This window comes from Diospyros lotus, chromosome 6 (genome assembly GCF_014633365.1).
Source record: "Diospyros lotus cultivar Yz01 chromosome 6, ASM1463336v1, whole genome shotgun sequence".
Lineage (NCBI taxonomy): Eukaryota > Viridiplantae > Streptophyta > Magnoliopsida > Ericales > Ebenaceae > Diospyros > Diospyros lotus.
Window position 1 is genome coordinate 31915755 of NC_068343.1, and position 24112 is coordinate 31939866.

The 24112-nt window shown below is 35.6% G+C and overlaps 1 protein-coding gene across 1 annotated transcript in view; it reads right to left on the minus strand.

Annotated features, from left to right (window-relative positions):
* LOC127804267 (uncharacterized) overlaps positions 1-24112 on the minus strand; it is a 48374-nt gene that overhangs the window by 21312 nt on the left and 2950 nt on the right. Inside the window, exons 2-3 of the mRNA XM_052341099.1 lie at positions 22449-22666; positions 13691-13914 (exon numbers count right to left, since the gene is read on the minus strand). Coding sequence (XP_052197059.1) covers positions 13691-13914; positions 22449-22666 — 442 coding nt within the window. The remainder of the gene's footprint in view (positions 1-13690; positions 13915-22448; positions 22667-24112) is intronic.

Genomic DNA, 24112 nt, shown 5'->3' on the forward strand with positions numbered 1-24112 from the left:
TTCCAAGCATTTCATTAATCCTCACTTTCATTATATTCTTATTTGTTTTGAAAAAGATTTCAAGTTTTAAATTATCCAATTCATACCCAAGACACTTGCATTATATTCTTATTTGTTTTGAAAAAGATTTCAAGTTTTCTATCAAGTTTTAAATTACCCAATTCACCCGCCTCCCTCTTGGGTGTGTGCCATAGGATTTCAAACCTATCAGACCTTACACCTTTTCTTTGGGCAATTGGTAGATCAAGATCATCTAGATTCACCTCTTTAGAATTAGAAACAGCGTTACCTTGTTGTGTCTCCTTTGGAATTGAATTTGGTTCAGCTTCATGGTTAGTACTTAGTAGTGAGTTGCCCTTTTTCTTCTACATATCCTTAATCTTTCTTCCTTCTAGAATAGACAATTAACTCTTTGTTGTTAACAGTTGAAGGAACACTCAAAGGTTGTAACTGCTATAACTTTGGTTGATTTTCAGTGATATGAGACATCAAACTAGGAGTAGAAGGAAGGATAGTAGTAAGAGATGGTTCAAAGTCCCAAAACCGAAATTCTTCTAAATTCTCACTCTCCCCATGAATGTTGGTTTTGAAATAATATGGTTTTTTTTCTAAGAAACATCCATAGAATGATAGAATTTCTTTGTGAGAGAAGAATAACACTTATATCCCTTCTCATTTGGAGTATAACTGAGGAAGATACATTTGATGGCTCTAGGGTTAAATTTATCTCTGTGTTGATGAGGAATATGGACAAAAGAAGTACAACCAAACACTTTAAGAGGAATAGATGAGATGAGACGATTGGTAGGATATGCCTTGAGAAAGACTTGACATGGAGTTTGAAATTTAAGAACTTGAGAAGGCATGCGATTAATAAGATATGTAGCCGTAAGAACAGCATCCCCCTAAAAATTTTAGGAACATGAGAGGATATCATAAGAGCTCAAGTAACATCTAACAAATGCCTAGTTTTCCTTTCATCAATCTCATTTTGTTAAGGGATATTAGGACAAGAACTTTGATGGACAATACCTTCTTGAATTAGGTATGCCCTAAGAATAAAATTAAAATAATCTTTGGCATTATCAGTATGGAGAATTTGAATTTTGGCATTGAAATGAGTTTGAACCATTTTATGGAAATTTTTTAATAATTGACCAACCTTGGATTTTTCTTTCATGAGAAATACCCAAGAGAGATGAGTGTGGTCTTCAATGAACAAAACAAACCATCTTACCCCCCGTTTAATTTAGAAGGTCCCCAAACATCACTATGAATTAATGAGAAATGATGAGATTCTTCGTAAGTTTGATGTAGATAAGAATTGTGAACATGCTTAGATAATTAACAAACTTCACATTGAATATCAACTAATTTTTTATTAAATAAGGATGGAAAGAGTTCTTTGAGATACAAAAGACTAGGATGACCCAAACGATGGTGGCATAACATAATTTCACTATCATTACTTGACCTAAGAGTTGAAAAAAAAAAAAAACATTTCTCGTTAACTGTCTTCTAAGTATATCTTCTAAAGGACTAGATCACTTTGAACGTATAGAGTCTTGAATGTGATAATACCTCTAAACAATTGATTGAATTTTTGTTCCCAAAACAGTAAGAATTCCTCACTTTCAATAGCTTCAGCAATGAATGACAACCAATACAATGAAAGAAGACAAAAACAGGCCTATTCGAGAGGGCCTCTCTCTCCCACAACTTCTCCAACAGATTTTTCCAGCCCTTCTCTCTCCTTCTCTCCTCCCTTTTATACCTTCTCCCCTGCTCACTCCAGCCCATGCCCAATTATTCCCTTCTAACTAACTTGAGACTCTTCTACCCTTGAATCATTTTACTTGGTTACCCCTATGGTCCCCACCACTTTTCCCTTCCTTCCTTCTTCTCTAGTAAGTTTGTTTAATGGGGGTCCTAACAGAATGCAACTCAACACTGCCAATCATTTGTCCCAAATTCAAATCCTGAAAAACACAATGGCTTGGGAAAAATTTAGTAACCCAATTCTTTTCCCAAGCAAGCTAACTATAATAGATAATAGATTACAATCCAACTTTGGAACCAATAAAAGTGATTCAAGTGTGAGGTTCTTGGAAAGGATAACAGAACTTGTACCGAACACTTTGATATGGAACCATCAGCAATACACATAGTGTAATTTTTAGACCAAGGCTGAAAATCTTGGATGAGAGATATACCACCAGTCATATGATTTGAGACTTCAGAATCGACTATCCAACTACCATTACTGTCCACCTTTTTTAGCTTTCAGTGCAATCAAAAACTTACCTTTCTAGGCCACTGTGGTTGTCACCGAGGGGGCAATGGTCAGAGCGACTGATGTCTGTTGAGCTTGGGAGGTTAATTGCTAAAGAATTTCTAGTTGTTTTTTGCTGAATTGACCATTTTGAACAGCAATAGAACTCTCCTCGATTGCAATGTGGTGTCCATGACTTTCTTTCTTACTTCTTGGTTTCCAATCAGTGGGTTTACCATGGATATTCTACCAAGTATCTCGAGTGTGACCTGCCTTTTTGCAGTGATCGCACCAAGGTGTTCCTTTCTTGGTGCGATGATCATCCATTCCTCAAGAAAGCATGGCGGAAACTTTTGTAGTTGGTGGCTGAATTGCAGTGCCCATCATAACCTTCTTTCGACTTTCTTCACGTTGCACTACTGAGGCAACTTCACACAGATTTGGTAGAGGTGATGGCCAATATCTTCCCCCAAACTTCATCTAAATTCTTGTTGAGACCCAGCAGAAACTTATAAATTCGTTTCTTCTCAACAATCTTCTTATACTTTCCAGCATCAGTTTGAAATTCCCATGTTGTCTCATACATATCAAGCTGTTGCCAATATCTTGTCAGTTGACTAAAATATTGGGTGACGATGAGATTCCCTTGATGGAAATCATGGAGAATTCTTTCAATTTCAAAGGCTTCTGCTGCATCTTCTGTGTGGGAGTATGTCTCCTTGGCGGCTGTCCAGATTTCTTGGGCTGTCTCGTAGAGAATAAAGTTTTGATAAGCCATGGCATGACCATATTGTTCTGTCTTCCACCCCTTGTACTTTGGGTCATCTGTCTTCAGTTTAGGGGCTGCACCAGTGAGATAATCATCCTTTCCTTGATCAAAAATGAACATAATGACTAAATGAGACCACTGCAAATAATTGTGGCCATTCAGTTTTTGTCCAGTAATAAGAAGAGCAGAGGAATCGGATCCTCCTATAGGGGTTGGAACTGAGGGAATTTGGAAGGAAGAAGAAACTTCGACGGTGATGCCATTTCAGATGAAAGACTCGAAGGAAGCAGGACCAAATTTTGGTGGATCAGTAAACAGAATCAGTTACAGATTTGAGAAGAACAAGTCGAAGTTATCAGTTGCAGATTTGGGATGAACAAATTGGAGTTAGGACTGCTCTAAAACCATGTAGATTTTGACAGAAAAACAGCATAATCTTCATTTGAATCTGACAAGGAAATAAATATGATACAGCCAGGTGTAACCGCTCTGTAGGAGTCAGTTATGTCTTAGAAACTGCTGGATAAGGCAGTGGAAAAAAGAAATCTCCTAGGGACAAAAATGTAAAAACTGTACACTCAAATAAAATATACAAAACTGGATAGTTATATATTTGTCTACATTTTTTATCAGGCACCTTAGCAAGTTTATAGCTACCAGGTATGAAACCAAATTTGATTTCCTGATGACTTGATTTCTCCTCTTAACCTTAACTCAAACACCTCCTCCCAAAGTTTCATGGTGTAGCTATTAGTTTTATCCATCTGTAATTTTCACAACTAGAATATCTCTTTCGTTTATGAATAGGCACTAGAGAGCTCCTCCATTGTTCAGGCATCCTCTTTACTTTAAGGATCAAATTGAATATTTTGATAGACCATAAAATGGCTTTTTCTTCTATGCATTTCCATGTTTCTATAGATATTTACTGATCCAACTGTTTTACCATTCCCCATCCTTCTTTTGGCTTGTTTCACTTATTTTGGACAAATAATTTTATAAAACATATAATTTCTTTCTTTTTCAATGTTACTAAGATGCCAAAATGTAATATTGTTTCTCCAAATTCATTGAATAGTTTCAAAAAATACTCCTTCCGCCTGTCCTTAACCACCCCCTTATTTACCAATACCTTTTGACCTTTGTCATCTATACACTTGGCTCAAATCTCTTCTTCTTTTTTCTCTTTTTTCATCCAATTTATATATATCCATCTTTTGTTCAAGTTGGTTGTAAAAAATTTTCATAAGCTTTTGACCTTGTACCATTATCTTCAGCAATGAAATTTTTGAAAAGCCACCATCAGAACACTGTGGGATCATTGTAACAATTGCCACAATTAAGAAAACCAAAGGACCCTATGGGATAATCATGGCCATGGTGCCTTGATTAAGTTACTGAATTTTAAAGCTTGATTTCTTGAGATTTGCAATCCTTTTCAAATAAAATGTAACCTTTGAGAACTCTAGAGATTTGGGAATGCTTTTGGCATTCTCTAGGGGATAAATTACATTCTTAGAAAAGATCAATTTTCAATCATTGGAGAGTGATTCTTTGTGGATTTAAAAGGACTGGTAGAAGTCTTGGTCAATTATAAGTGGGTTGCGGAGTACCGAGAACTTGGCATGGGAAGTCTTGGTGAAATTTAAGATAGAAATATGTGCCATGGATTCAATATTGATCTTAGTGGATTTAGAGATTGTCTTATTCTGCCTCATATATTCAATAAGAGGTGAACACGCATAAAGAAACAGTGAGTCATGGGTTCAAGTAACAATAAGGCAATTGATGATGACTCATGTTTTCAAAGATTGTGGATGAAACAGTTTGCTTTTGTTTGAAGCTATACTTGTTAACTGTCACTGCATTTGGCTGTTTCCTATAGAGTACCTGAGGTTTTTAGCTCAGTTTGCAGTTGAGCTTCCCTTATAAAAAGCCTCTGTCCTGATTTATATTTCTGCATTTTGATTCGTGCTGATTGATTGAGAGAACAATTTGTTGGTTTGATTTGACATAGGCTAATACTAATCATTCATTTATATCCAGGAAGAATTCTTTAAAATAAAGTCTTCAAAATTTTTCAATACTGACAAGTATCCTTACTAAGGGAGAGCATGGGTAGCAACGTAAGTAACACCTTTGTGACTAGAAGGCCTTAGGGTTATGAAAATAGTCTCTTTGCAAGCTAAGGGTAAACTGTGAACAAAAACAACCCTCCCCAACCCTTGAAAAGAGGAGAATCATGTGCATTGGGGATGCCCTTTACTGACAAGTAACCTTACCAAGAACTACTTCTATGACATGCCAAAAAGTATAGGGACATTTGACACATGCCAAATATAGCAGTCTACACTGCTAAAACTCAAGATAATGGATCAAGAATATAATATAAAAATAAACAATAAAAAGGTCAGAACATACGATCTAAACAACAAAAGAAAAAAAGAAAATAAAGCAAATTAATGATAACTGAAGCATGACACAAGCAAAATCAAGACAGTCTTTGGCCACAAAAATTGGAATTCCGATAGTCTAGAATTATAGCTTACGAATCAACATGGAGGGATTATACAATTGTTTTATATAGGTTAGAAGCTGCAAGATGAATGACTGCATCTACCGTTAAAAAAATGATACAGCCAAAATGTGTGGTAACAACCTACTACTAAACACTGGATAAAACAACTTATTATACAGCTGTCATGGACCAATACATTATCATCAAAAAGAAAAAAAAAATAGCATATCAAGCCTTTATCCCATTATGTTGGGTCAGCTACATGATTCTAGATTTTCATTAATTTCTATACATTATCATAACCATTTCTAAAGTCTCAGATCTATAAGACAGGTCATCCCTGCATCATTTCCAAGGTAGTCATAGGCAAAAGCTGCCCTTAAGGCATTAAGACATTATATTGCCTGAGGTGCTAGGCTCCTAAAAAAACACTCGCCTGAGCAAAACAAGGAGCTAAATTGTCAAAAAACTAACAAACATATTTAACATAAAAAATAATAATGTAGATAAGACTTCAGAAAATACTCCCAAATACAAATTCTTTTAATAATGTTCAAACAAATAACTTGGAGGTCTTGCAAAAATTGGATATTAATCCTCAAACTAACAGCTTTGGGATTTTACAAAAACAACTCTACAGTGCCTTTGTCTTGCTTCTATTTTCCTTGTTTTCAGCTTGTAAGTGCCTCTTTGTACTCATCTTTCGATTTATAGGGTCACTTCCTCTTTACCTTCTTTTTACACCTAGGGCCTTTGATGCCTGTCGCCTCATTTGATGTGCTCACCTAGGTGTTGCCTAATTGAAGTCACCTCACCTAGAGGTAGATGAGGTGCTTCCATGGAGCTTGAGCGCCTAGGTGAGTGAGGCCCTTGCCTCTTAACACACCGATCCCTTCCCATTCTCCCATCCTCACCATCATCAGCACAAACCTTGGCCCTGCCCCTTTCTTGATTTCTATATACAAGACCTTCAAAACAGCATTTGTAAACCAGATCCTACCCTCTCAACTCGGAAAGCTAAGAGATTTGGGTGCCAACCTTCAATCAAGAATCTAAAGACTTCCATTCTAGGTATGTTCCATTGATTTTGTTTACGCATTCTTTGGACATGTAGGTTACATTTATCAAAGCATTTATCAATGTAGTTGTCTAATTTAATCTATAATGTCAAGATTTTTGTTCTGAACTCACTCAATCTACAAACCATCAATTATTTGTCAAGGTAAGTGGTTGAATATGAAATAAAATTACCTTTTAGGTTTCCCTTTTGATTTGTTAAATAATACATACCTAAAGGTTATACCTTTGTATCACTTTTGGGTAACATAAGACTTCTAATCACTAGGATTGGTTGAAAACCTAACCATGTTCTTTTTCTAGCCCTTAATCAATTGTTTGCTCTTTTTTATCCATTTATTGTTTTTAGAAGTATGTTTTCTGATAATTATTTATAATTCACTGAAGACAGAATTTATTATGCTGTAACAAATAAATTTTGCAAGCATAGTTTTTGCTACCCATTGATTACTGGCTTAATAACAGTTACATTCTTAATTTCTAGTTAATAATTTAGAATTTACTAATTCAAATAACATTCAACCTTTCTATCTTCTGTCATAAAATCTACTAGTTAATCTGTTATACAGAAATGGCAAAAGACATTAACTACTATATTTTGAGCTTAGATTTACTAGCTACAAATTGAATAAGTAATAAAGTTTGCAACTAAAACACTTGATGAATGACAGAATTCCAATCTTAATCTAAAACCTATCTGGAAGGACACTAATATAGCGCAACCAGACCTGTGCTTGTCATAGATATTTTTCTGGGTTTTGTAAAAATCCATATTCTTTTTTTTTTTTTTTTTTTTTTTTTTGAAATAAGTGAGGACCTATATGATATTAATGAAACCAAAAGAGTAATATGGCAATCCTTAGAAAAACACTGGCCCCACCCACCAACAAACCAGAAAAAACAGAAACCCATAAAAAACCAACTCCCCCCCCCCCCCTGCCCCCCCCTTTCAACCAGCCATTAGGGAAGCCTGATCAACCCAATCCGACTTCATAACCAACCAGCCTAGAAGATAGAGAGGAACTTATTGGCCAAGAGCTGAAGCAGACATGATGACCTGGTCCGCTGAGTAAGGGAAAGATGGCTCCACTGATTTAACCCAAGCCACTAACCCGACTAGCACCAAGTTAAAGATATCAATCCCACCAGATCCCCAATCCTTGAAGACTAACTTGTTCCGCTCCAGCCACACCGTCCATAGTGTCGCATACAAAAGAGACTTCCAAATCTTTCTCTGCACTTTGCCCCAAGCAAAAAAATCCCACTGATCAAATAGATCCCCAACTAAGCTCGGATAGACCCACACATATCGCCACCACATAAAAATCTATGGCGATAAAAATCTACCGCCATAAATGCAAGACTCTCTCACAGTGAACGAAGAGGTGGTCCACAGACTCCAGATCAGAGCCGCAAAATGCACAAAGCAAATCATCCCCCTGTAGAATCCCTTTCCTACCCAAATTATCCTTGGTGTTAATTTTCCCCCAAATGACCAAAAACACAAACAACTCCACCTTTGGAGGAGCCAAACTGCCCCAAACACGAGCAGCCGCAAAATTGATTGAGGGAACATTGGATCCAAACATCAATGAACAAAGTTTATCCTGGAAAGAGTGTGTCAAAAAAGAACCAACCCCCTCAAATGACCAAAAAACCCAATCCCCCCTCCTTTCTCTTACTAGATGGACTTGGGAAATAGCTCTCAGCAACTCAGCCCAAATAGACTTCCTTTTCAAGAAGCGGCCTCCAGTTAAGACACCCAAACCACCTGTTATTCAACTAGAATCCCAACTTTGCCACCCGCTTTCCTTTGTCCAAAGACACCACATAAAGCCATGGGAACAAGGCTAAAAGAGAAGAGATACCCACCCAAATATCTTCCCAAAACTGAGTCAAATCACCCCTACCCAGACAGATTTTAACCCCTTCCATGGCCACTGCCCGAGCCTCATTGCTGCAAGTGAAAGAACGAACGATGCCCTACCACCAAGAACTAAAACTCCATTTAACCTCCACATCTTGAATTCTAGAAAAAATACCTTTATACCTTTCCCCAAGGTCTTTCTCTTCTCATCATTACTTTCAAGGTCAAACACACAATTCTCACCAAAATTTTGGTATGACAGTGAAAAGGTAACACAGATACTGCTCATCAAGCATTAACTTTGTTTCCACCATCTTCTAGGAAGTTCTGGAACTAAATAATCCCCGTGATGAACGTCATTCAAAACCCTAACTCAAAGAATGCTTCTACCATAAGCCAATATACCTCACAATCAATTCTCTAGAGCACTTAATTTCAACACTGAAAGGTTGTCAAGTTTTGAAAAACCAACCCACTTTCCTGATGGCAAAGAATCACTGACTTCCTTATCCCCAACCCTCCTCTAAACCCAAAGAACAGAACCAATATCACCTTCAAAAAGCTCAAAGGTTCCAACAAATTTGGATAGTTTGACTTCTTATCTCAAAGAAGAGAAAAGAGATGTTTAAGTCCAGGAGATAGCCAGTGACAAAAGGAGACTCAGAAAAAAGAAAGCCTACCTTTCTCGATCACAAAAAAAAATATTCAACTAGTTCCTTTCTTTTTTCTAATCAAACATAAAATTCATTATATCACTAATGTTTTCTGTGTACCGAGAAAGATTTCTCATGTAACTCAAGAAACTGGTAAGACATTAGTATGGAATAAGAAAGATTTCTCAAATACTCAAGAAACTGGCAAAACATTAGTCTTATTAGAAATGTCTGCTTCACAATAATGTAAATCTCCTAATTTTTGTCCAAGACTATCTCGTGGATCTAATTTCCTTGCTCTTCTGCAACAATGTTGTGCCAATGGAGTTATCTTACACCACTCACTAAAACCCAAATCCTCTGAGGGTTAGACAAAATAAGCTATGGAAATACTTTAATCCCTAAAGCCATTAAACTTGACCCAACAACCAAAAGTTAAACCCATGCAACCTAATTGTAGTAATTGGCATCCAACATTCTAGTTTTTGTGGTAAATTAAATTCTTCAAAGGTTCAACTAGATTTACCCATTAATATTACTCTTATTTAAAGCTAATTGAAGTGCTACAATCTAATAATTTAGGAAGGTAAAAAGGTTGGTCTTCTTAGATAGGAAGCTTGAGGTAGGGAAACAGAAAAGGTCAGAAAAAAGAGCTTTCAAATCACTGCTAGGATTTTTAAGCATCATAGCTAGTGTTCAATCATGTGTCTAGTCCTAGAAAAGGCTGCAAAGACCTAGAAAACTTTCATGAGCAACATGTTCTATTTGTTCTATTGTTATAGCTTCCCAGGAATTCCAATTGTTAATAGATCCTATGACTCAAATAGTGGAACTTAACTCCGTCTGGGGATGTTATCCATTGCCGGTCCCAAGCCCAGATAAAGGAGGAGGGTTGTGTTAGGTAGCCGACAACTAACGTAAAACTTAGTCGGATCCAAAACATGAACTCTAGACAAACTATGAAAAACCGTTGGGGCGTAACCCTTCATAGTGACGCGCAACACTGCCCGCGTGTAGTGTCAAGTGAGCTAGGGCCACTGCATCAGCGCCCAGACGTAGTGACAAATAAGCAAGGGTCGTCGCATTTGCTTGGATGGATGCGGGTAAAGAAGCTAGTTCAAAATCAAAATCAAAATCAAAAACAAAAACAAAAACAAAATCAAAGTCAAAGTCAAAGCTAAAATCAAAATCATAGATTAAGGATTGGGTCATGGAACAGAGGAACATTAACAGGCAAAGCTATGGAAGTGGTAGATGTGATGATTAGGAGAAAGATTAATATTATGTGCCTTCAAGAGACAAGATGGGTAGGGAAAAAAGCAAAAACTTTATTAGAAATTGGATATAAAATATGGTACACAGGAAATGATCAAGCAAAAAATGAAGTGGAGATTATTATAGATAAAATCTTAGTAGATGAGGTAGTGGATGTAAAGAGAATAGAGGATAGGATTATTGTGGTGAAGGTTGGTCTAGAAAGAATGACTATAAATATCTTTAGTACATATGCACCACAAGCAAGGTTAGGTGAGGAGATAAAAACAAAATTCTGGGAGAACCTAGAGGGACTCATACAAATGAAACCAAAAGAAGAGAAAGTGATTATAGGAGGTGACTTAAATGGTCACGTGGGTAGAGACGAAAACGGCTATAGAAAGGAACTTGGAGGGTATGGATTCGGGGAAATTAATAATTAGGTAAGTCTATTCTAGATTTTGCTATGGCATATGGGCTCATCATAACCAATACTAGGTTCAAAAAACGGGACGAACACTTAATCACATATAAAAATGTCACATCAAACACCCAAATAGATTACTTCCTCATGAGACAAGAGGATTGGTTATGTTGTAAGGATTGTAAGGTGATACTGGGGGAGTGCTTGACTACTCAACATAGACTTTTGGTACTTGACATCCAAGTAAGAAATTGGAAGAGAAAAAATCACATAAAACAAAATCCAAGAATTAGGTGGTGGGATTTAAAAGGGGAGAAACAATTAATCTTCAAAGAAAAATTAAGGCGTAGAAGGGAATGGAATAGAGAAGGATAGGCAAACCAAATGTGGAGGGAAATACTACTGCCTTGAGAAGCACGGCAAAGGTAGTCCTTGGAGAGACAAATGGTAGAGCCCCAAACCTTAAGGAATCTTAGTGGTGAAATGAAGAGGTACAATTGAAAATTAGAAATAAGAAAACTTGCTATAAGGCTGTATATCAGTGCAACAATAAGGAAAACCTAAAAAATTATAAAGAAGCGAAAAAGTCAACAAAAAGAGCTGTTAGTGAAGCAAGGCCAAAAGCATATGAGAATCTATATAAACGACTTGATACAAAAGATGGAGAAAGAGATATATATAAATTAGCTAAGGCAAGAGAAAGAAAAACAAGGGATCTAAGCCAAGTGAAATGCATAAAAGATGAAAACTAAAATGTATTAGCGAATGAGGGAGCGATTAAGGAGAGATAGAAGGAGTATTTCACAAAATTATTCAATGATGGTGGGGACACAAGAGTTAGGTTGGACCATCTTAGTAACTCCGAAGGGAACGTGAGCTATACATTTTTTTCGACTCATAAGTTCAAAAGAAATAAGGCAAGTATTCAAAAAGATGAAAAATCATAAGGCAGTGGGATCGGATAATATACCAATAGAAGCATGGAAATGCATGGAAGAAGAGGGCATCTCCTAGCTAACAAAATTATTTAACGCGATCCTTAAATCAAGAAAGATCTCAGATGAGTGGAGGAAGAGTACTTTGGTTCCTATATACAAGAACAAAAGAGATGTTCGAAACTGTGAAAATTACAGAGGAATTAAGTTAATGAGCCATACCATGAAACTCTGGGAGAGAGTAATAGAGCAAAGGCTCAGAAACGAAACAGACGTCTCGAAAAATCAGTTTGGTTTCATGCCTGATAGGTCAACAATGGAAGCTATATACCTACTAAGGCGCCTAATGGAAAGGTATTGAGATCATCAGAAGGACCTGCATATGGTGTTTATAGATCTAGAAAAGGCCTATGATATGGTCCCTAGAGAAGTATTATGGAGGGTTTTAGAGAAGAACGGAGTCCAAATAGCCTATATACAAGCCCTTAAAGACATGTATCACGGTACAGAGACAAAGGTCAAAACATGCGGAGGAGATACTAAACTATTTAAAATTACAATGGGACTGTATCAAGGTTCTACACTAAGTCCATACTTATTTGCTTTAGTAATGGATGAACTCACTAAACACATTCAGACAAAGGTGTCATGGTGTATTCTATTTGCAGATGACATAGTGTTGGTGGATGAAACAAAAGAGGGAGTAAACACTAAGCTTGAGTTGTGGAGAAACAATTTAGAATCTAAGGGATTTAAATATATGGAATGTAAATTTAGTAAGAATGCAAGAGTGGAGGATGTTATAATAAACTTGAAAGACCAAATCATACAAAGAAAATACCATTTTCGATATTTGGGATCAGTGATTCAAAAAGATGGAGAAATTCACGAGGATGTCATGCATAAAATTAAGGCAAATTGGCTAAAATGGAGAAATGCATCGAGGGTGTTATGTGATGGTAAACTCCCATTAAAACTAAAAGGAAATTTCTATAGGACAGCTATAAGACCAATTTCGTTATATGACTTAGAATGTTGGGCGGTCAAATACCAGCATGAGCAAAAGACGAGCGTAGCGGAGATGAGGATGCTAAGATGGATGTGCGGCCATACAAGAAAAGATAAAATTAGAAATAAGGTTATTCGTAATAAGGTAGGAGTAGTACCAATCGAGGAGAAGATGAGAGAGACTAGACTAAGATGGTTTGGTCATGTGAGACCAAGAGACACTCTTATGAGGAGAGTTGATGAAATGGAACAATTAGTCAAAAAAAGAGGTAGAGGCAGACCCAAGAAGGCTTTGGGAAAGATATTAAAGTTTGATATGAAGTGAATGGGCTTAAATAAGGATATGACAAAAGACAAAAATACATGAAAAGTCTAGAATTCATGTAGCCGACCCCACATAGTGGGATAAAGGCTGGATATGTTGTTGTTGTTACTCAAATAGTGAAACTTAAAGTTATCCTGTTACAATCATCTGAACTGGCTAAAACTAAATACTCAGTGACATAACTTTGCCATAGCTTGGATCAAATATTGGGAGGCTCCAACAGGAAAAAGCTATTAGGGGTCTCAAATGGCACCACCAAGGGAAAGTGCATTGACTTCTTAAACTGCCTTATCAACCTTGTGCTCTCTATCAAGTCTCATATGAACCACATCAACACCTTCAATGAACAAATGCAATTATCTACTCATTGATTTTTTTTTGTATTGGTAAGTACTTTTGCTATATATATATGTGTCATCTATTAGTCATGAGGGCAACCAAACTAACTAAAGGCTGTAATATTATCTGCAAACCATTGAAAACTACATAAAAGAAGGAAAAAATTACCACATTAGATATTGACAATTTAGCAATGGATAGTACAAAATGACAAGGCAAACATAAAAGATAATTTCACACTTTGCATACCTCTGAACTAATTCATTCAGTTGGAGCTGCAACTCTTCATCTCTCAACTTGTGTATCCTCCTTGATATTGCATCAATTGTTAAGACAACAACATTCATTTTTGGTTGCAACCTCCTTATAGAATCTTGCGTGGCATCAATCTTGTGGGAATCAACACCCTTGTCATCTAATTTCTTTAACTTTTTCCACTCCTTGGCATAAACTACTCGAAGTCTCTCTTCATCCTAGAACCACATAATTTAATTAGACAAGGAGTTTACCAAAAGCTAGACTAGAGTATAAAGACTTCAACATACAATGCATAAACATGTAAGCAATTTCCCTTGAAGCCAAAATCAATTAAATTTCCAACATCAAGTTAAAGTCCTTAGAGTTGATAGTGGATTGGCAGATAATTATGCCCAAGTCATATTGAGCAAGCCTTGTTACCAGTGCCAAGGTAATTCCTTTGTGATTGAAAGTCACAAGTTCAAGTTGTAGAAACAAACTCTCTGCAAAGAAAGGTTGCACACATAATCAATCATCACAAAGCAGGGAGCCTCATGCACTGGGGAGGGGGGAGGCCCCCTAGACTCTCAAGAATTAACAAAAATTACAATACACTTCATTTCATGATAGACTCATTTTTGAATATCAATAAAGAATGCACGCATGCTATGTTACAATCTGTATGGCTTGCAAAGACTTGATAGGTTTTCAATCATAGTTGTCAGGACTATAGTACGGGATCGGGGACGAGGTACATAACTTAGTATAATAGGGGTACGTTGAGGGTAGGCTTAATCGGTACGCTATTTGGGATTGTCATACATTTTGAATATTAACTAGGGTCGATATTAAATTTATACCAACTAAATTATATATCTTGTTATTTTTAAATAAAAATTAGTACTTCTATTAATATTTTAAATGATATGTTATGTTGTGATCGTAGAGTTCTTCAATGTAATAACAATAATAATTAAAGAACAAAAATACAAATAGTAAGAATAAAAAAAAAATCATCGGAAAACAACAAAACATTGCATGCACACAACCCACACAACAATTAATTGCAGAAAAAGTCATTGCAAAATAAAAACTAATGAAATTGCAAGATTAACAAAAGTCGTCGGAGGTGGGTCACTTGCCTCTGGTGACATTATCACTAAAAGTAAGTAGTCAGAGGTCAAGCCCACATGCACAACCTCTTTAATGGTATGTGAGAGTCATGCACATAATGTTGCCCATGTGTGACATCTTCGATGAACTTCCAACCACAACCAAAAGGCTCGTCTCTCGCCGATTTATGTGAGCATGCTTTCATGTTGACAAAAAAAGATCACCTTGGATGACAAATCATAAACCCTTCGAGAATCAACTTGAAAATTTGGTTCGCCTTTTTTGGTAATCCAATTCAATACCTAGGTCACTTATAACCTGCGAATTGATAGTGTACCAGGGGGTACCATGACCCTAGCTTCTATGGTTTCAACATTTACAAAAGAAATTCAAAGACAAACAAAAATAGTTATTCAATTTAACTTAATTCAAAGTAATGATAATGGCTGCCTCTTAAATGCACCAACAATATATCAAGCTTTAATCCTATTAGGTGAGATTGAGTACATGAATTCTAGCTCGCCAATCATTTCTATCTATAGCCATATTCTTTTTAAGACCCTTACAACTTATATCACTCCTAAGAGTCTCCCATCAAGTTTTTCTTGGTCTTCCTCTACCTCTTTTGCAAAAGTCTGTTCCATTCCATCCACTCTTCACATGGGAGACTTTATTGGTCTTCTTCTCACATGAATAAACCATGGTAATCATCTCTCACACATCTTATCTTCAAAAGGAGCTACTCCAACTTATTGCAATACCACTACCTCTTAAATGTTATTGTAAATTTGTTTTTTGTTACATCCTTGGCACAGCGGTAAAGTTGTCGCCGTGTGACTTGGAGGTCACGAGTTCAAGTCGTGGAAACAGCCTCTTGCAAAGCAAGACCCAAGTGGTCCGACCCTTCCCCGAACCCCGCACATAGCGGGAGCTTTGTAGCACCGGGCTGCCCTTTTAGTCCACAGAGGGTATAAGTGTCCATGAAACACTTTATGTAGATCTAGCCAAAATAATTAATAACAATTCCAAGATAATATCAAAAGAAATAGAGCTTCTTTGGAATTTACAACTTTGTAACTTTTAATTAAAAACGCCAAAAGAATGCAGTTGATAGTTAAACTATTATTTAAAAGACTAAAATATTTTCTATTCTTGATCTCTTCAAATTCCTTGACTAGTAATTTAACACAAGAATGGCAATATATCAATTCACCATCCAAACATCCATTTATAGTGAAGTGGGATTCTTAGATTATTTCCTATTGAGCAAAAAGAAAAAAGACAAACAAGTAAATTGCATAGAATATTTGATATAGGAATCTATATTACCATTTTGATATCTAAAAGGATAAATCTCCTAGCAACTGAATGAAACATATGAAGAGAGGTAGAAACAACCTAAAGATTAACTACTCAATGCACATGCCACAATGGACACAATAGAATGCATAAGTAACTACTCAATGTACATGCCACAATGGACACCATAGAATGCAAATGGAATCACCACATTGAGCAGTTAATCTTTAGGTTGTTTCTACCACTCTTCATATGTTTCATTTGGTTGCTAGGAGATTTATCCTTATAGATATCAACTAGGAGATTTATCCTTCTAGATATCTTGGTATTGTTAAGGTTTATGCTTACAACACTCAAACAATAACAATCTTTTAATTAAATAGGTACTTCCATAAGCTCGAGGGTGTGCACTTGTACCAACTATGAGGCTACTCCTTTATCAGGAAGGGCATGGATTCAAGTTATGGAAACAGTCTCTTCGGAAAACAACAAGGGGAAGGTTCTATGCAAATATGACCCTCACAAAGTGGAGAGACTCTTTCACTAGGGATGCCTAGGTACTTATAAACTTGAGAAACAAATTCCATTTAAGTTAAATGGGATCAAGTCTTGCATAACTATATTTCCTTCTTGAAATTTTATTACTTTCTTCAGAATTGCAAATTTTCTTGTGATTCTTGATAAAGGAATTTTATCGATAGGTTTTCTTCCATTAGAGATACATTTATATTCATCTCTAGTTAGTTTTCTAAGTGAACACAATTGAGTAGTTGCGTCCCAATTCCCAATTTATTAACAATTCAAAAGAAAATAATGCTTGGGAGCATCCCATTGCTAATTAATTATAATTCCGTTAACAACGATACATACAAAACTAGCATTCTTCAATAATTGAAGTGTTGATGTGATGATCAGGTAAATAATTAACATTATTTGCCTCCAAGGGATAAGACAAGTTGACTAGAAAGCTAAAGTGTTGTTTGCATATAAACTTTAGTTCTTAGAGAAGGTTCCTCCAAGGAAGAGAATAGGGATTATAAAGGATTAAAATTTAAAGGATGGGGTAATGGGCTAGGGCTGCATATGAGCCTAGCCAAGCTGAGCTAAGCCCATAAAGGCTCAAGCTTGTTTATTTAGAATTTTACTTATCTTGGATCCAAACTCAGAATGTTGGCTAAAATGGAAAAATGCATCGGGGGTGTTATGTGATGGTAAAATCCCATTAAAACTAAAAGGAAAATTCTATAGGACAACTATAAGACCAGTCTTGTTGTATGGCTCAGAATGTTGGGCAGTTAAATACCAGCATGAGCAAAAGACGAGCGTAGCAGAGATGAGGATGTTAAGATGGATGTGCGGCCATACAAGAAAAGATAAAATTATAAATGAAGTTATTCGTAATAAGGTAGGAGTAGTGCTAATCGAGGAGAAGATGAGAAAGACTAGACTAAGATGGTTTGGTCATGTGAGAAGGAGACCAAGAGACGCTTATGTAAGGAGAGTTGATGAAATGGAACAATTAGTCAAAAAAAGAGGTAGAGGCAGACCCAAGAAGACTTTGGGAGAGACATTAAAGTTTGATATGAAGTGTATGGACCTAAATGAAGATATAACAAAAGACAGAAATACATGGAAGTCTAGAATTCATGTAACTGACCCCACATAGTGGGATAAAGGCTGGATATGTTGTTGTTGTTGTTATTTAGATCCAAACTCAAGATTGAGGCTCAAACTTGTCTGTTTAGAAATTTTCTAGGCTCGGGCTTGAGCTTGTCTCATTTATATTCATCGAACTCCAAATTAACCTTTTCATGGCTCTAAATTAAAAGTTTATTCTAAGTCGATTTCTTCCAAATTCACCCTGAACAACAATTGTAATTGCTTCTAATAATCAGTAACTGCTTCCAAAAACCGCCTTGTTCTTCTTGCCTTCCAAGTCTTGATAGAAAACGCCTAGCTCCAGCTAAGAACTGGACTACTCTGATACCAATTTGTCAGGAACTCGAGCCCGACTGTAATTCCTTTAATGAGAGAATTGGAAGAGAGGGAGGAATAGAGAGATAAAGGGAAAAAATCAGATTAATTAAGAGCGAGAACTAAGAACTAAGAGAGAGAAATGAGAATTTAGCCTGGGAGTAGGGAGAAATAGAGAGATCCAAGAGAGACAAAGGGATATTTTGAGAGAGAGTAAATTAACTTTTCAATTAATCAAGCCTAAAAATGGTCAAGAGTGGTACGACCTTATATAGAGGCTATTCCACTACTTAACAAAGCAGTTTCCACTTCCTCCACTAGAGTAATTGCTCCTAAACTAGCCCACAACTATAAATTAAGCAATAACTAACCTATTACACAGACTAATACAATTTAAAAAAAAAATTAAAAATTACTAAGCTAGATCGTGACACTAAGTTCAACGCATCCACCAAAAATAGAAGTTTAGTGATGTTTTGGAGTTAATAGCCAATTAGAAATAAATGGTAGTAATGATATAAAGAGATAACAAAGTTTTCTTTCTAAAAGAATCAATCCTCATTTTGATATAAAGCAAGATATCACTTTCTCTATTCAAAGAAAGAACCCTAAAAAGGTGGCTTTTCAAAATTTTCCTTTAGTATTAGTATAGAAGAAAAGAACATCTATAATCACCAGACGCCTAAGTCCTCGTTTAATTTTGTTTTCACATCCATTTTTAGTTTTTGTTTTCAAAATTTTGGCCAAAAAACAAAAAATATCATTTAGTGCGTGTTTTTGTTTCCAATTTTCATTTTTTTGCAATTAATCTCTGGTTCTCCTCTTTAGTTTCTACTTCTATTTTTTGGTCATGAGTTGTAGTTATTCTTCTTCTTCTTCTTCTTCTTCTTTCTGTCTTTTGTTTTTTCTATTGGTAAACCTAGTATCCCATTCTTCTTCACTACTAGCAAGGATTCCAAACCCTCGCTAGAGTGAGGTTGGCCAAATCTAGGAGGAGGAGAAGAACAAGAAAAACTAGCTTTAATGTGAGAGTTGGGGAGGATCATTTTTGTACATGGCCTTTCCCTCATTTTTGGCATAAAAGCTATTTCCACAACTTGAACTTGTTACATTCCACTCACAAAATAGAAACCTTAACATTGCTACCAAAGCTCGTTGTCGAGGAGAAGAATAAGAATAAAGTCAAGATATTTTTAAGCAAGGGTATATTTGTTAATATAAAAAAATTATTTAATCACTTGATAAAATAAATAATTTTTTTATCACGAATAGTGGAGAAAAAGGAGGAGGAAGATTAAGAAAAAGGTTCTCCATAAGGGTAAACTCATGACGTTCCAATCGCAAAGGAGCAACCTTAACATTGCTACCAAAGCTTACACTCAAGGAGGAGAATAAAGTTGGTATATTTTTAGAACGGTAAAATTGTGAATATGGCAAAACTAGAAGATCAAGCCATACCAAGAAAAGGTCGCTTCAAATTATTCAATCACTCATCCTAAAAGTTTGGGAGAATAATAAGGATAAGGCAGGATAGCTAAAATGAAAATGTGCATACAACATTTTATGTGATAGTAAGATTCCATCAAAGCTAAAAGGAAAATTTTATAAGAAAGTTGTAAGACCAATTTTATTGTATGACACAAAATGTTGGGTAGTAAAGCACGAATGTGAAAATGTTATGATGGATGTGAGACCATACAAGAAAAGATAAAATAAAAAATGTGGGTATTTGTAATAAGGTCTTACTAGCTCCTATTGAAGATAGAAGAAGACTAATAGAGGCTTATGTTAGGAGAGTGGATGGAATGGATTATCTAGTAAAAAGAGAAGAGAAAGAATAAGAAGAACTTGATGAGACACTCTTAAGTATTATATGTGTTATAAGGGCCTAATAGAAATTAAGGCTATAGATAGAAATGACTGTTGAGGTAAAATTCATTTAGCCAACTACATCTAGTGGTGGGATAAAGGCTTGATATGCTATTGTTGTATATTTGTCAACATCAAATATTTTTTTACACTCATTTAATCACTTGATATACTAAACAAATTTTTTACATGGCATTTTCTCTTTGTATTTTTTATAATTTTGTAAAAAAGCAACACTATCAAGAACAATGTTCAATTTCTATTTTTTGACAACCATAATAACAACAAAAAAGGTTCTATTTTTTTTATAAAAAACAAAGAATCAACCCAAAAATTGAATAGAAAAATTAAAAATAAAGATATAAAAACTAGCAAATAAATTAGATTCACACTAAATAATCAAAAATTTGTTGGTGCTCACTTTCATGATGCAAGTAAATAGTTTTAGTTTAGATATGCATAAATAGAAGCATGAACTAGAAACGAACTTTTGTAGAGTAGTAGTCAAGTTACGTTATAGATATAACGACATCAAGTTCTCTATTGGCTAACTCCATAGCAATGGAAAATTTGAAACTTATGACAAGAAAGAAATGATGCTTTGCTACTTCATAAGCATGAGTCCTATCTTGATAATAATGCAAAGAGGTTATAGGTCCATGTTAGCCTAACACACCTAACACACATATAAAGGGGCACAACACTGGTTACATCACTATAGAAAGTCAACGGTTGCAAGACCACTATGACTCCTAATATGCTAACCCCATTGGGAGATGCTCAAGCACTGAACCCTAGGTGTAACATGCTTACCCCATTGAGAGTTCCTCAAGCAACAAATATTCAAGACCCAATTGGTTCCCAATCATTACTCTATATCCAGTTGCAAGAATGTTCCCCTCATAACTAACTGACCTTCAACCAACATGTCCCATTGATAATGACATCTCTAACAAACCAAGGCCACTAATGAAGATGTCCCCAACAACTAGGGACCAACAAGTTATACACTTAACAAACGAAATGATCCTCCATGACCTATCATGTTAGTGTTACCATGTATGCGTCAAAGCTATATGCTCTCTCACCACGTGTCGCAACATGCGGAAAGCATGAGATCAAGACATCACAAAAGAGATGAAGTCACAAGCACATATAAATACAAGAAGAGGCATGTTGTAGAGTGATCTTCTTCAATCTTAGTAACTCGCAACCCTTGGAAAACCCCAATCTCTTTGCAACAATTCCTCACTTATAGTTGGGTGTTCTCAATCCCACATACATTGTTTTTCAGCTTCTCAATCTCTAACTTAAGAATTAGAGGGCCTTTCCAAGTGAGCCCTTGGGTACTCTTGACACTTTGTTTTGCAATTACCATAGCAGGTTCATTGAAGCAATCCATCAATGATAAAGCCAACTCAGCAAGCTAGGATCCCGCCGCAGTCCAGGTGTTACAAATTTATTGGTGCAGATTCTTGAAGCATCACAATGACAACAGTTGATGTGGAATAGCTAGAAATTTGTTTCTGTGTGTGTGCGTGAGAGAGAGACAGAGACAGAGAGTCAATATAAATCCAATATCAAGCTTAATCTCTAATTATGTCATATTTATAGGTTGAAATCCCAACCAAAATATTATTACCCTAAATTACAGTTATCCCAACAAAATAAATAAAAGCTAAGATATAATATGTAAATCTAAAATCTAAGTTCCAGAAATCAAATAAAACCTAAACCTAATTTCAAACATTAAAATTTAATAATCCTAATTCCTCATCAAATGTCCAATAGAACCATGCATAAAAATGTTGAAAAATTGGTCAAGAAAGAGACCAAAGATGTTAAGGGGTGGGCACTGGCTAATTGGAGTCCTTTTCTATTTACACATACCATTATTGCCTTTAACAAAGTGCTAAATATTAACAATGGTGTCCTAATAATTAAACTAATGGGATTCCAATATCATCTTCCTTTAGTAGCTATCCAAAATTTAAGTGTAAGCAGTTCAGGATGGGAAAGAGTGAAACTTTCAAAACAATTCCATATGAATGTGAAGATTTTAAAATATGCAGCAAGACACTCTAGTCAAAGATCATTCAAAAAAGAAAACAGTAATGAAGTAAATAATGGATATAACAGTGGAACACTTCAACGTGATTCTAACAGTGCAGTTCAAAATTGATTTTAGTTTATTGCAAGTCCACACGCAAAAGCATCATAAATTCATTTGGAAAAGGCCTTAGTCTAAGTTCATTACAAGAAAATTTCAGACTAAATATATGAACTAGTTTATGGTTACAGAAATTCCATTTCTAAGAACCTTTCCAAAGCATGTCATATAACAAATTAGCTTGACGTCACCTTTTTCAAGAAGATGGCTCACTAATGGGTAAAGCTTCAGCTAAAGATGATTACAAACTTGTAATTAACAATTCACATATAAAATCACAACAACTATTCTTTCAGCAAATAGACAATAATCCTAAAGTCCACCTTTACAATATATGCCAATTACCTTAACCTCCTTATAAAGTTTCTTTTCCCATAAATAAAGCTTCTCTAAGGTTGATGAAAGGTTTGTAGAATTCATGAAGATATCCTGTTCAATACTCCCTCTGTTAGATTTGGCCTTTCGTCCTGCTCCAAAAGCTGATCGTTTCAACTTCATGTATGTGGAAGAGGAAGGTGTTGCCAGGGAAGTGCCTAAGAAACTCAGAATCCAAGAAGAGAACACTGCAGTAGAACAGGCAATTAACAGCTTAAAAAGGGAATCAACTTTATATCCCTCAGAATTTCATTTAATTAGTAGAATAAAAAAATAGTGCAGGTAGTGAAGGAGGAAGAATTAACCTTCTATGCAAGATTTCATAGTTAAATCCAAAAATACTCATGAAGTTTTCTCTCCACAGTTCTATCCAACTGCAGAATATTCAAATAAATACAGAAATGTGTTGAAATTAACACACGATCTAGGGATGTAAATGGGTTCCCCAATTAACCCCATTTACATGCTTGTTTTAATAAACTTTCAAAAACCATATGCCTATATCCCCCAATAATAAATTTTTATAATTGTTTTAATTGTTGGTTGGGGGGGGGGGGGGGGGGGGGGGGGATTTTAAATGGGGTTAATTGGGGTCCACTTACATCCCTACGGTACTGTCCAACAACTTATAGTTAGACTACTGCTCTGTGAAATTGTCAAGACTTGAAAACTCTGTTTTCCATGGAGCAATGTTTAGTTAGAAAGTGATCAAAGGTCAAGATGACCGGCTCATTGAATTCAGCTTCATGCTCTTTACTCTTAAACAAGACAAATAAACAAGAAATTAACTTATAAACATTTAAAAGATTATGATTAAAGCTTCATCTGCATGAAAATATGTTAATCATATAATAATTGCAAGCCTTTCTCTGTCACCTGTGTGAATGTGTTAGATTGTAGGCAAGCGTGTCTGACCAACATGAAAGAATGCTATGCCAATCACATTCCAGATCCAACCCAACAAAAAGCTCAAGTAAACCATTTTATATTAAAGCACAAAACTCTATCTGAAGAAATATCCAAGGTCCATCAGGGAACTCATTTCAACTCATTTCTGTGAGCTATGTGTGAAATGTTTAGAGAAAGCCAAGAATTACAAGCACTCTAAGAACAAAACAGCTACTTGAGGTCTATAGTGGAAAATAAGGCTTCCCAAGGTTCACAAGTGCACTTTATAATAACTTCTAAAATAGTTAAGAATAAGCTGATTGTCAAAAGCATACTCCCTGACTTAATAAAAAAAAGCATACTCCTTGAGGTAAAATTCCTTTATGACAAGCTGAATCATTTTCTTTGCGCACTTCTTATAATGCAGACATTAGAGATTTTTCTCTTGAATGAAAATTCAAACCACTTAGGTTATGATTATCTATTGAAAAAAGAGAAGCACATGACTAGATACAGTATTACTAGAATGATCACAGATGCTCTTGTAGAATTCAACTAAAATAGTGGGAAAATGGATGTGAGTGAAACATGAATACCCACCATAACATCAAGATTATAAACAAAGAAATAAAAGAGAAAATTCCAGAAAAAAAAATCAGGAGAGGCAATAGAATAAGTCAACAAAGAATCTGATGTATTTCCTTGTGATTTTCCCTATCATATATCTAATCATGCAAATCAATTCC